We start from the raw sequence: 11,987 nt of genomic DNA on the forward strand, positions 1-11,987 counted from the left end.
GGTCTTAGACACTCCTGGTATGTCATCTGAGGTATACTATGGGGTCCTTGGGTCTAGAACTAGAAATGTGATGTGACTCTGAGCTCTATGGCCTATAATGGTTTGACACAAAACAACTCGAAATGTCAGAAATAGGAGTCAGACATGTATCTTGAGGCTGGAAATTAGCCCTAGCCACTCTTGCTATATCACCTGAGACATATTATGGGGTCCTGGTGGCCACAGGGACCCACAAACAGTCATGAGGGTTGATACTGAAAATTAGCTAAACTCGCTAATAGTGAGCACTCCTATCGAGTTTTGCTAATTTATCAAATAGCTCAGACTGGATATCAGAGACACCGTTTGAGTGCACAAGACATAAATACACTTGTTGGAAAGGTCAGATCTGATGCTTTCAATTGATCTATCTACCTTTGGGTATTATCTGAAGTTTTTTTTTAGCTTCCAGCCAAGGGAAAAACCTGATATCGTACCCGATTTTGAGCACCTTGGGCTGGGTGAAAGAAGTGACTTTGCCCCCTTAAACCCAAAAACTTCAAAAAGTCATCCCTGGATGCCAGAAATGGGTCTTAGACACTCCTGGTATGTCATCTGAGTTATACTATGGGGTCCTTGGGTCCAGACTAGAAATGTGATGTTACTCTGAGCTCTATGGCCTATAATGGAAAAATTGAGTTTGACACCAAACACCTTGAAATGTCACAAATAGGAGTCAGACATGTACCTTGAGGCTGGAAATGAGCCCTAGCCACTCTTGCTATATCACCTGAGATATATTATGGGGTCCTGGTGGCTACAGGGACCCACAAACAGTCATGATGGTTGATACTGAAAATTAGCAAAAATTGACAAAAAATGTTTTTTTGGACAAAATGTGCTAATTTTCCAAATAGCTCAGAATGGATATCAGTGTCACTTTGTGAGTACCCAGGACCTAAATATACTTGTTAGAAAGCTCAGATCTAATATTTTGAAGGGGTTTGTGGACCTTTTTTCACTTCCAGCCATGGGGAAAAACCTGGAATCTTACGGAAGTGGTAATAGAATAGGTCATTGTTTTCCATCTCACTGATTTTTAGAAAACAGTTACTTTACTCATAATCCTTATGCTTTTAATGCAACTATTTATTGTATTTAGACATTTATTTTGAACATTTGCTAACCATTCTTACTATCTGTATTTGTTTGCAGATGCTTGAAACAAGATAATACTATACATTGCAGACAACCACTTGATAAGAGACGGCAAAGGTGTGCTACGTAGAATGTGCTGCTTTGTTTTTCGTATACAATCATCTCTGTCATAAATTATTACCACCTTGTAGATCGTATGTGTTTTGCATGGTCTAATTTACAGATACATTTTGTAAGCTACTGTTTCAGTATTAGGCTATTGACAGTTATAGATTTTATGCACTTTGCATATATGCAAAATTAAAAATATTCACTTTCTATAACACAGAACCATTTACTAATGCTTAACTTTGTCTTTTTTATGTACTTAAAGGGCACAGCACAATGGGCCTTCTACATCCAAAGTACCTGGCGAAAAAAATCACAATGTATTCATACATTTTGAAAAAGAATTTCGTGTGACACTGAATGGGAATCCACCAGGTAAAAAAGACCGAATTGCACTGGTTGGTGATCACGAGCGGCTTGCATATGATAAGTGGAGACTGAAACAGCAACTTCTAAGAAAGGAGGAAACCATGAGTAAGTAAACATTTAGATATGCTGAAATATATTGAAAAGTTAAAATTTTAGAAACTGATATCAATTTATTTTGTTTCTTTCAATCCCAGAACAGTTCCCGCGAAGGCAACCAAGAGAAAAATGTGTACTAAAGTTTTATAATAAAATGCAATGGAGAAAGAATGTACCAGAAGTTGCAGAGCTAATCCAGAATTGGAAACCAGTGACAGAAAGCACATCACCAATGGGTGATAAACAAATTAACTCATGTCTGAGTCACCAACGGTGGAGTGGAGTTTCTGTTGTTGATGAAGAAGGAAGAAGGAAGGCCGTTGCATCACGCATATTTCAAAAAGGAGAGGTGGTCCGCGATTTTCATGGGGAGCTAATATCTGCAACAGAAGGAATACAGAAGATAAATGAGCTGCCTAAAAAAAAAAATGAACTGCTTATTTTTTTTTACCAATTATCGGAAGGAACGGTATTGCATGGATGCCACAAACAGTCCATGCTCATGTCACCCCTTACTGGAAACTCCTGGAAAGCTAGTGCGGACATCAAAAAATAAATTTAACGTCAAACCAGTTCTTGAGACTTTTGAAAGAGATGAAAAGCTGAGATACGTTATTTTATTTGTTGCGTTGCAAACTATTCAGATCAGTTGTGATCTTACTTATGACTATGTTCTATCAACGAAAGCCCACAGAGGCCAGGTGCCACCCTGCATTGATTAAGGACAATTCACAGAAGACTTAGGGGCTCATTACAATGGTGGGAGGATCGCTACCGCTGGGCCGGCAGGGATTGGGTTTGGGGGATCGTTGTGGGCCAACCTGGGGGGGTGTTGCTACACTGGGGGATACCCATGGCACCCCCCTGCATTTCCATGCACCAAGTGGCCCATGCACCAAGTGGCAGGCAACGCATGGTGACTGCCAAGTGGTGCAGGGAAATAGGGTGCAAGCACCTTTCACATTGCGGAAGGTGCTGCAGCCAGCAGCACCACCCACAATGTTAAAGGCCAACGATGCGCCTGCCAGTATGGAGGGTGCATACTAATTGCAGTGGTGGGACCGCCACATGTCTGGCAGCCGGCCCCAATCACCACTATAGTGGCAGGCGGACCAAGTCCACCCATCATCGTAATGAGCCCCACAGTTTTTAGCGTTTTAAGGATGGTTGACTACATCAAAAATATTGTGGATATTCTATTCTCTGTACTTGAAGCCGTTGCGTGCGACGGACGGCTGGGAGCCGTCTGACGTCATGGTGGGCATGTGCGTCAGACAGCACCTGGCCGTCCTAGCACCCACCCTGCAAACAGTCATTAGGGTTGGTACTGAAAATTAGCAAAACTCGCTAAAAGTGAGCACTTCTAGCGAGTTTGGCTAATTTGTCAAATAGCTCAGGCTGGATATCAGAGACACTGTTTGAGTGCACAAGATATAAATACACTTCTTAGAAAGGTCAGGTCTGATCCTTTCATGTGATCTATCTACCTTTGGTATTATCTGAAGTTTTTTGTTCAGCTTCCAGCCAAGGGAAAAATCTGATATCGTACCCGATTTTGAGCACCTTGGGCTGGGTGGAAGAAGTGACTTTGCCCCCTTAAAACCCCAAAACTTCAAAAATTCACCCCTGGAGGCCCTCTGGTTACTCCATTGAAATGGATAGGATACAATATATTGTAGAATGTGTCCTATAATTCTCGCAGCGTATAAGGTAAAGAATTAATTTGAATTGCAGATTGTAGCTAAGGTATGTACACTTTATTTTACCAATTCTGATGCCATCCAGATCCCAGCCACTAGATCCACCAACAGTCCCTCAGCTCATTCAAATCATCTTGAGGAAATCAATGCCACTGGTGGAGGGCAGTATAGAGGAGGACTACCAGCAATGGGAAAACTGGATTGGCCAGTCGCTGGAGTCTTGTGCTTCTCTAATAAAAGAGGTCTAACCAAAACACCCAGCCTAGCAACACACCATGGTACAATAATCTCCTGCTTACACTAAAGAAGCAATGCAAGAGACTAGAAAGGGACTGGAGAAAGGAGTACGATCTAGTACTAAAAGATAAATATAAAACCGCCATCCGATCCTACCACAAAGAGCTAAAAACAGTGCAAGTAGATTTCCTTAAGGAAAAAAATCACTCAATTTATGAATTCCCCTAAGGAACTCTTTAGAATAGTTAAAACCCTGACATCACCCCGGGATGCTAATGGATCCATAAAGCCCACCAAAGATCGACGCAATGAAATAGCCTCCTTCTTTCACAAGAAAGTGTTAGATATCTATAGTCTCTTCCAGAAGCCCCCTCAGCCAATGCAAGAGGAGGTATACATAGCCTGTGAACCGGCATCAGCCCAAAGTCTCTCACAATTCCCTCCACTAGAGGATGAGGCTATCCTCAAACTAATGAAGTCTACGAAATCAGGCTCCCAGCTCGACTCAGCACCCCTGCACGCCCTGCTCAATGTGACTGAGACAATACTCCCTATCCTAAGGAGGATCCTTAATAAATCTCTCGAGTCTGGCTGGGTACCACAATCTTGGAAGCATGCTGCGATAAGACCTATCCTCAAAAAGCCCCATCTGGATCCTGAAACTTTCAGCAATTTGCGACATATCTCGCTTCTTCCCTTCTTAGCAAAATGTTGGAAAAGCATGTAAACCATATTTTAGTTAACTTCCTTGAAGAGAATAAATTGCTCCATCCAACACAGATGGATTTCCATGGCACGGAGACAGCTCTTCTCGCAGTCATTGTGGAATTAAAAGCCTTATTAGATAACAGAGAAGCTGCAGCCATCGTCCTTCTGGATCTCAGTACAGCCTTTGATATCGTCAATCATGCCATACTGAAAGATAGATTGAGGGAGATCGGTATCAGGGACAAAGCTTTGAATTGGCTCGGCTCTTACCTGGACGACCGATCCTTCCAAGTTATGGAAAAGGACTGCCTCTCAGACCCCCAGCCCATAAAATTCGGAGTGCCACAGGGCTCTTCCCTTAGCCCCACCTGATTTAATATTTATGTAAGACAACTAGCCTCTATAACGCAGGAGTTCGGCATTTCATGTGTCATATGCCGACGACACGCAGCTGATCGGCTCTATGCCAAGCACTCCCAACCAAGACAATCTTCAATTGGGTCCATGTTTGACCAAATTATACCACTGGATGTCAAACAATGACCTTAAATTCAACGGAGGAAAGACCGAACACATGATTCTGGGGAATATGCCCATCCCAGGCCACTGAATAACTGGCCTTCATGCTTGAGAAATCCACCTACTCCCAGACCGGTCGTCAAATACCTAGTGATCTGTTTGGATAGTTCCCTTGCAATGAATCAAGAGGCTATTAAACTGGCTGGCACTTGTTTCGGGCTTTTAAGAATGCTCAGAAAGATACTGGATCTTATCCCAGAGCAGCTAAGGAAAACAGTCCTACAGGCCCTCGTAGTCTCTCGACTGGACTATGGGAATTCTCTTTACCTAGGATCTCCTAAGTATGTGATTAAAATGCTGCTGATGGTGCAGAACGCAGCCCCGAGGTTCCTGCCTAATCTTCCTAGGCACACCCCGGTAAGAGAGTCCCTTACACAGATCCAGTGGCTACCAATCAATGTTAGGGTAAAGTTTAAATCCCTATGCATTGCTCACAAGGTCTTGAATAATAAATGCCCGGACAAACTCAAAACCCAAAACAGCAGAATGTGCCCTATAATTCTTGAAGCGTATAAGGTAAAGACTTAATTTCAATTGTAGATTGTAGCTGAGATATGTACGCATTATGGTACCAAATCTTATGCATGTGGCCCACACAGAAAGTACATAAAATGGAAGTTGAATCCATACGAGGCGAGTTTCGATTTCCGGCCATCTGGTCACCCAATTCCCAAAGAATATTGTTCATAATTCAGTGTGCTTTTATGCTATTTAGCTAATAATGCATGGAAATGTTTCTTAACATGTGCATAATGTGATACTAAAGAGAAAATAATGAAAATGTATTGGTAAACCGTATTTTGGTAGACGTTAAAAATCCCTATTGAAATACACATGCATCACCAATGCTGCTTTTGCTTATGCCTAAAACGAAAATGTGTTACAAAAAAGTGAAAATAACACATAGAGTTGTTTTTTCTTTTGTTTATGAAGCCTAATGTGAAGGCAAGTCAAACCTATGTGTTACTTTGAAAAAATCTCATTCCTAAAATTTACGGCTTTACCTTGGTTTTTTATATAGCTAAAAAACAATTGCGAAAGTTGCTCATAAAACAGTGAGTGTAAATGCTATTTTTTTTTTCCCAGCTTTAGGTTCAGTTTAATATGAGTCTTAAATTGATGTATTACTTGCCCTAGTAAACATTCCCCAAAGTCGATTTTTTTTAATTTTTCCCAAGCTCAATAATAAGAGCATGCATCACCATTGATGCAAAAGGGTCAAGTCTGAATATTCAAACAGCAATAAAAAAGTGAGGGAAACAGATATTTGAAAAACTCCTTTTATTTATGTGGCCTTATGTCCAAAGGCTTCCAACAAGAGCATTTTTTTTTAAAATCGGGCAATTTAAAAAAAAATCTGCAAACTTTTTTTTCCCCTAAAAAAAGTGAGAAATAGTGAGTTTTAGTGTAAAAAAGTGATCGTACAATATTTTTTCACCAAATAAAGGTATATTGACTCAGAATACACTTAGGCTTCGTGTCAATGTGTTTTTGTTTGGGGGAGGGGCCCAGGGGAAAAAACACCTTTGGGGAGTATGCATCACTGGTGATGCTCGCTAGAAAATATGGTACCCTAATATTTTTTTCTGAAAAAAGGGGGGTGCATATGAAAGAGGGCGTGAAAATACATAGTTTAAGCACCTCTTTTTTTTCGGCTTGAGAAAAGGTCACGCCTCACTCCAGTGACAGGGTAAAAAGGACCTGTTCACTACTACTGATCACTACACAGTATGCTGCCACCACCGCCCTCGTGCTGCTTAAAACCTACAAAGGCTGTAGCCTTCTACCACTATAAGGATAGCTGGGTGCCCCTCCTGGTCCAACAAGACAGCATACCGTGAGACAGACCTGTGTCAAGGCGCCCCCGCATGATATGTGTTCACCTATGAGAAAAAAATCAGCATTAGGGTCCAGTGCTTTAAATGGACCGGTACTGAGTAGCTTGCTGATAGGGCCTCACAAACTTAGCCATGATATCCACCTTCCATAGGATATCATGGCTAAGTCAGTCCTGAAGCAGGTGTAAGGAAAGTAGCGATAACAGGGGTTATCGCTACTTTTCCTGACGCTATGCTTCATAGCGTGGGGCTTGATGAGAGGAGAAATGTCGCTTAGCGACATTTCTCTTGTCATGTTAGATCAGCAAAAGCGGCGATAATTTTTTATCGCCACGTTGTAAATATGCCCCATAGTGAGGTATCCCTGCCTCCCTAGCTAAGGCCAGTCTGGGATGGAGGGAGTGGACTGGACCTCAGGCAGATAAAGCCTCAGGGTTTGGTTATTGATCAGCACTTTGCTTAGTGTATCTGGACAGGTCAATGATTATCAGTATCCTATATAAATGTAGTATTGCTGCATTAGCAAGGGATCAGCCAATTGGTAAATAAGCAAGTCACAGATCAGGGCTTCCAGCATTCCTTTGGGGAGAGCTTAACCCATCCACTTTGTGCCTCTTGGTGTTCAACAGGGATGTTTCGTACCTGCAGCAATTGACTCCAGTCCTATTTCTACCACCATCAGCAAACCACACAAAACACAAAGACAGATTTCTCTTATAGTGACAAACTTTACTGGCATTCACATCATTTGGAGGAGGCCATGAAAGTGCTGTCGCCAAATCGGGCTGTGATGGCAGTCATGACAGTGAAATTTAGAAAAATAATTTCATAATATTATGGTGCATTATTTTCGGGCAGATGTGGTCTTGAAGAATACTTGAAGTATTTCCTCTACTGTTCTGTTTCCTATAAAGTGGGAGGTTTCTCAGCAAATAATCCCTGCGGTGGAAGTAAAGTGCTGACACCTGATCAGTAAGCTTCTTCCTCATCATAGTCCAAACACGTTGAGTCTAGACCTGGGAGGTAGGCACCAACTTTTGTCCTCTAGCCCAAACCTGTGAATAACCTTCCTTCATTTACTCTACATTCTAAGCAAATAGGGCAGACCCTTCTCTCAAACAGCATCATTTGAATATTCCAATAGGATGACACTAGAGCACAGCTGCCAGTGAGGGTTTTAGCATATCACAATGAATATGTATAAAGTACAATTGAATGGAATTAATTTCCGTGGAGATTTTTTTCATGTTTGTTGGTCATTATAAACCCCCCTCTGGATTTTAATGTTTAACGGTGCAATGATCCCAGCTGTACAACAGAATGGATGAAAGGCAAGAAGGGAGGTGAGGAAAATCTGGAATTATGATTACCGGTAAATACACAGCATGTTACCACCTCCTCCCTTTTCCTCATCACAGGTTTAAACATTGAGGAAAAGGCAAACCGCCGCCTGTTTCCCAAACACATCCTATTAAAGAAGAAGCCATAACCAGGTATTCTACGATCCCCAAGTTTAATTAACATCAAAGTTCCTTCCATTTCTAAGTAAGACACCAACCATCAATCCGAATGTGACCCTCCAATGTGCAGCATGTGCAGTTTGGGGGCTACTATGTTAGCAGCATTGCACGTGAGCTCCCAATAGCAAAGCCTTTGAAGCTGCCTTCCTTTTCAATCAACAATCCAGGTTCAGAGCAGAATCTTGATTCTGATTCCTCATCAGAAGTGTACATTAATACAGCACCTCAGGGCGTAGTCGATGCCTTCCACCCCCAGCGAGTCAACCCAAACAGAACAGATTCACCATCCTGGAATTCAACCATTTGTCACATCTGGAAGCCCCTCAGCTGTTCAGGGAAAGAATGGGGACTTGCCTTGGTAAGATCTGAATTCTCATGTTTAGCTTTATAGAATATTCTGATTGAATCTTTGGAACAGAAGGTGATCACATTAGACAAGCAACCTTGACTTGGAACAATGTAAGGATTAGTGCCAAAGCAAATAGGCAGCTGTCCCTGCCTCCCTGCTGATATTAGAGCTATCAGTAATAATAACTTCCTTAAAGAGAGAGATACAACTTCACTTCTCCTCATGACTCCCAATGTGTTGATGCATCAACAGCATCGGAAACGAGGCACCAAAGATGGATCCAAGTAGCCTGCACTAGTGATCTGCTGCAAAGTCTTCGGAAAAATGCAAAGACTACCTGAGACGGTAAGTAAGACATCATGGTCAACTTCAGAAAAACAAATCTTGCAAAAATTAAATACATTTAAATAGTCCAAGGTCCTGCCAGAGATGACTACAATCAACCAGTCAGGAGGATGGGAAAACCAACTTGTTTGATGAGCACAAATCTTTGAGATGTCGATTAGATATATTTTGGATAACAGCTGCAGGTGACTCGCTGCCCAGAAAGTAATCTCCTGGGATATATTTACAGGTTCATTGACACATTAAGTTCAGACCTGAACAGAGCAGCCCTGCACCGGACGGAAGAACTTCAGAAAAGCATCATATACAGCCTAAAGTTACCAGCAGTATGAAAGCCTTCTGGATCCTAAGGGTGAACACCGCCTTAGATTAATACTGAGTACAAGGCTGCTCTGCGTCCCTTGTGATGTGTCTGTGATGGGACCCACAGGAGTCTGACATGAGAGGATGAACTCTATGGACATGTGATCTAGAAGAAACCAGGAATGCCCCGATGTTCAAGGATGTTAGGATTAGAAGCTTATACTGCATGAAAATGGTGTTCCACTCAGGGAGGTTGGTAGACCAAATGCTTTCAATCCTGCATCCAGCTCTGGACCTGCAAACAATCCCTGGGATGGACTCCTGCTCTCCTGGAGAAGCCAGGTGAACTGCTACCGAAGTCTACAATCCCTGGGATGGACTCCTGCTCTCCTAGAGAAGCCAGGTGGACTGCTACCGAAGTCTACAATCCCTGGGATGGACTCCTGCTCTCCTGGAGAAGCCAGGTGGACTGCTACCGAAGTCTACAATCCCTGGGATGGACTCCTGCTCTCCTGGAGAAGCCAGGTGGACTGCTACCGAAGTCTACAATCCCTGGGATGGACTCCTGCTCTCCTGGAGAAGCCAGGTGGACTGCTACCGAAGTCTACAATCCCTGGGCTGGACTCCTGCTCTCCTGGAGAAGCCAGGTGGACTGCTACCGAAGTCTACAATCCCTGGGATGGACTCCTGCTCTCCTGGAGAAGCCAGGTGAACTGCTACCGAAGTCTACAATCCCTGGGATGGACTCCTGCTCTCCTGGAGAAGCCAGGTGGACTGCTACCGAAGTCTACAATCCCTGGGCTGGACTCCTGCTCTCTTGGAGAAGCCAGGTGGACTGCTACCGAAGTCTACAATCCCTGGGATGGACTCCTGCTCTCCTGGAGAAGCCAGGTGGACTGCTACCGAAGTCTACAATCCCTGGGATGGACTCCTGCTCTCCTGGAGAAGCCAGGTGGACTGCTACCGAAGTCTACAATCCCTGGGATGGACTCCTGCTCTCCTGGAGAAGCCAGGTGGACTGCTACCGAAGTCTACAATCCCTGGGATGGACTCCTGCTCTCCTGGAGAAGCCAGGTGAACTGCTACCGAAGTCTACAATCCCTGGGATGGACTCCTGCTCTCCTGGAGAAGCCAGGTGGACTGCTACCGAAGTCTACAATCCCTGGGAAGGACTCCTGCTCTCCTGGAGAAGCCAGGTGAACTGCTACCGAAGTCTACAATCCCTGGGAAGGACTCCTGCTCTCCTGGAGAAGCCAGGTGGACTGCTACCGAAGTCTACAATCCCTGGGATGGACTCCTGCTCTCCTGGAGAAGCCAGGTGGACTGCTACCGAAGTCTACAATCCCTGGGATGGACTCCTGCTCTCCTGGAGAAGCCAGGTGGACTGCTACCAAAGTCTACTAACCTATCAATGATTCAGAAACACTAGAACACAACATGTGCAGACAATCCCTGCTATAACAGGTGCTGCTCACAAAGGAACGATGTGTGACTTACAAAAATGTATTAGAAGATAGTAGGACGGACATACAGACCACACCACAAAAGTATCAAGCGATGAACAGCAAAATAAACCCACCTGACACAGGAAGTCATCCAAGACAAGTAAAGCTGCATTTCTTTTATACATTTCATATTCTTTTCTGGTGCACTGGGTCTAAAAAGAGATTAGTGCGCTTCTCATAAAAACAAGGAATGATAGTACACAGTTCCTCTGGATTCTTGCCATGATGGGGAGTCGATAGAGGTAGCCCAGTGATGTGGTCACATTTGATAGGAGTGGTGAAAGGCCTGTCTGGTGAATTCAGTGCCACATTGAGTGCCGCAAATGATCTTTGGAGAGCTCCTCCCAGGATGGAATTTCTAAAGGCTCATGTAGCTGTAACCAGGGCATGGGCAGCTGTGCTCATTTGTTTTTAGATTTTGCGGATGGAAGTGTGTTCATTTTGTTTATGTAGGCAGTGAGTTTGAGGAACCAAACATTCTGATCTTCCATCGCAAACTTGACAAACTGTTGACGAGCGACAATTCATACGAACGGTCAATAGTCACAAACATGAGAAAAACTCCTTGGGACTAATCGAAAGAATGACCTGTTGAAAAGCAGTTATACTGAACTAAAAATACACTGACCTCCTTTGAGGTACAGTCTTTGTTGGATGGAGTTCCCTACAGGGTCATGTAATAAAAAAGAATGGAGTAAGACTGCTGACCTTCTTATCAGTCTTCTCAATTTTGCAGACTGGATACCCACTTGACACATGATAAGATACCCGAGGAAATGGGTGTAGGCCCACAGCAAGAGTACTTTGCACTTGGTAAGAAATGTGGGCAAAGTAGTTTGAATGGTGCAAAGTATAGAAAGTTAGTCCTAGAAATATGTACAAAAATGTGCTATGGCTATGAACTGTGGGCACAAGACAGATATATTTCAGTATATCAACCGCCACTTGTGATGAATCTATGAGAGGGCAGGGTAGTCGTGGGTCGCAGCGGGGACAACTGTACTGAGATTTGGCACAGCTTGAGAAAGATGCTCCAAGACTGTGAGCTTTCCCTCAACATTGGTGAACACTGATATAGGAAAGATGTATCCATCCATTTTCTGCTCTCCAAGGTATAATTCACCACTTAATGCAAACGAGGATAAAAATGGAAGAGAAAGGAGTAGATTTTTCTGAACTGGAAGCCGGTGTAA

At 43.4% G+C, this 11,987-nt stretch overlaps 2 protein-coding genes across 5 annotated transcripts in view; both read left to right on the forward strand.

The window, feature by feature from the left end:
- The window catches only part of LOC146869363 (uncharacterized), a 31,629-nt gene extending 25,223 nt beyond the window's left edge, over positions 1-6,406 (forward strand). Inside the window, exons 3-5 of the mRNA XM_085652355.1 lie at positions 1,195-1,254; positions 1,511-1,719; positions 1,809-6,406. Coding sequence (XP_085508481.1) covers positions 1,195-1,254; positions 1,511-1,719; positions 1,809-2,266 — 727 coding nt within the window. The 3' untranslated portion in view covers positions 2,267-6,406. The remainder of the gene's footprint in view (positions 1-1,194; positions 1,255-1,510; positions 1,720-1,808) is intronic.
- The window catches only part of LOC146869362 (keratin, type I cytoskeletal 14-like), a 186,612-nt gene that overhangs the window by 30,018 nt on the left and 144,607 nt on the right, over positions 1-11,987 (forward strand). The window lies entirely within an intron of this gene.

Source organism: Triturus cristatus, chromosome 1_1 (assembly GCF_964204655.1).
Source record: "Triturus cristatus chromosome 1_1, aTriCri1.1, whole genome shotgun sequence".
NCBI classification, from domain to species: domain Eukaryota; kingdom Metazoa; phylum Chordata; class Amphibia; order Caudata; family Salamandridae; genus Triturus; species Triturus cristatus.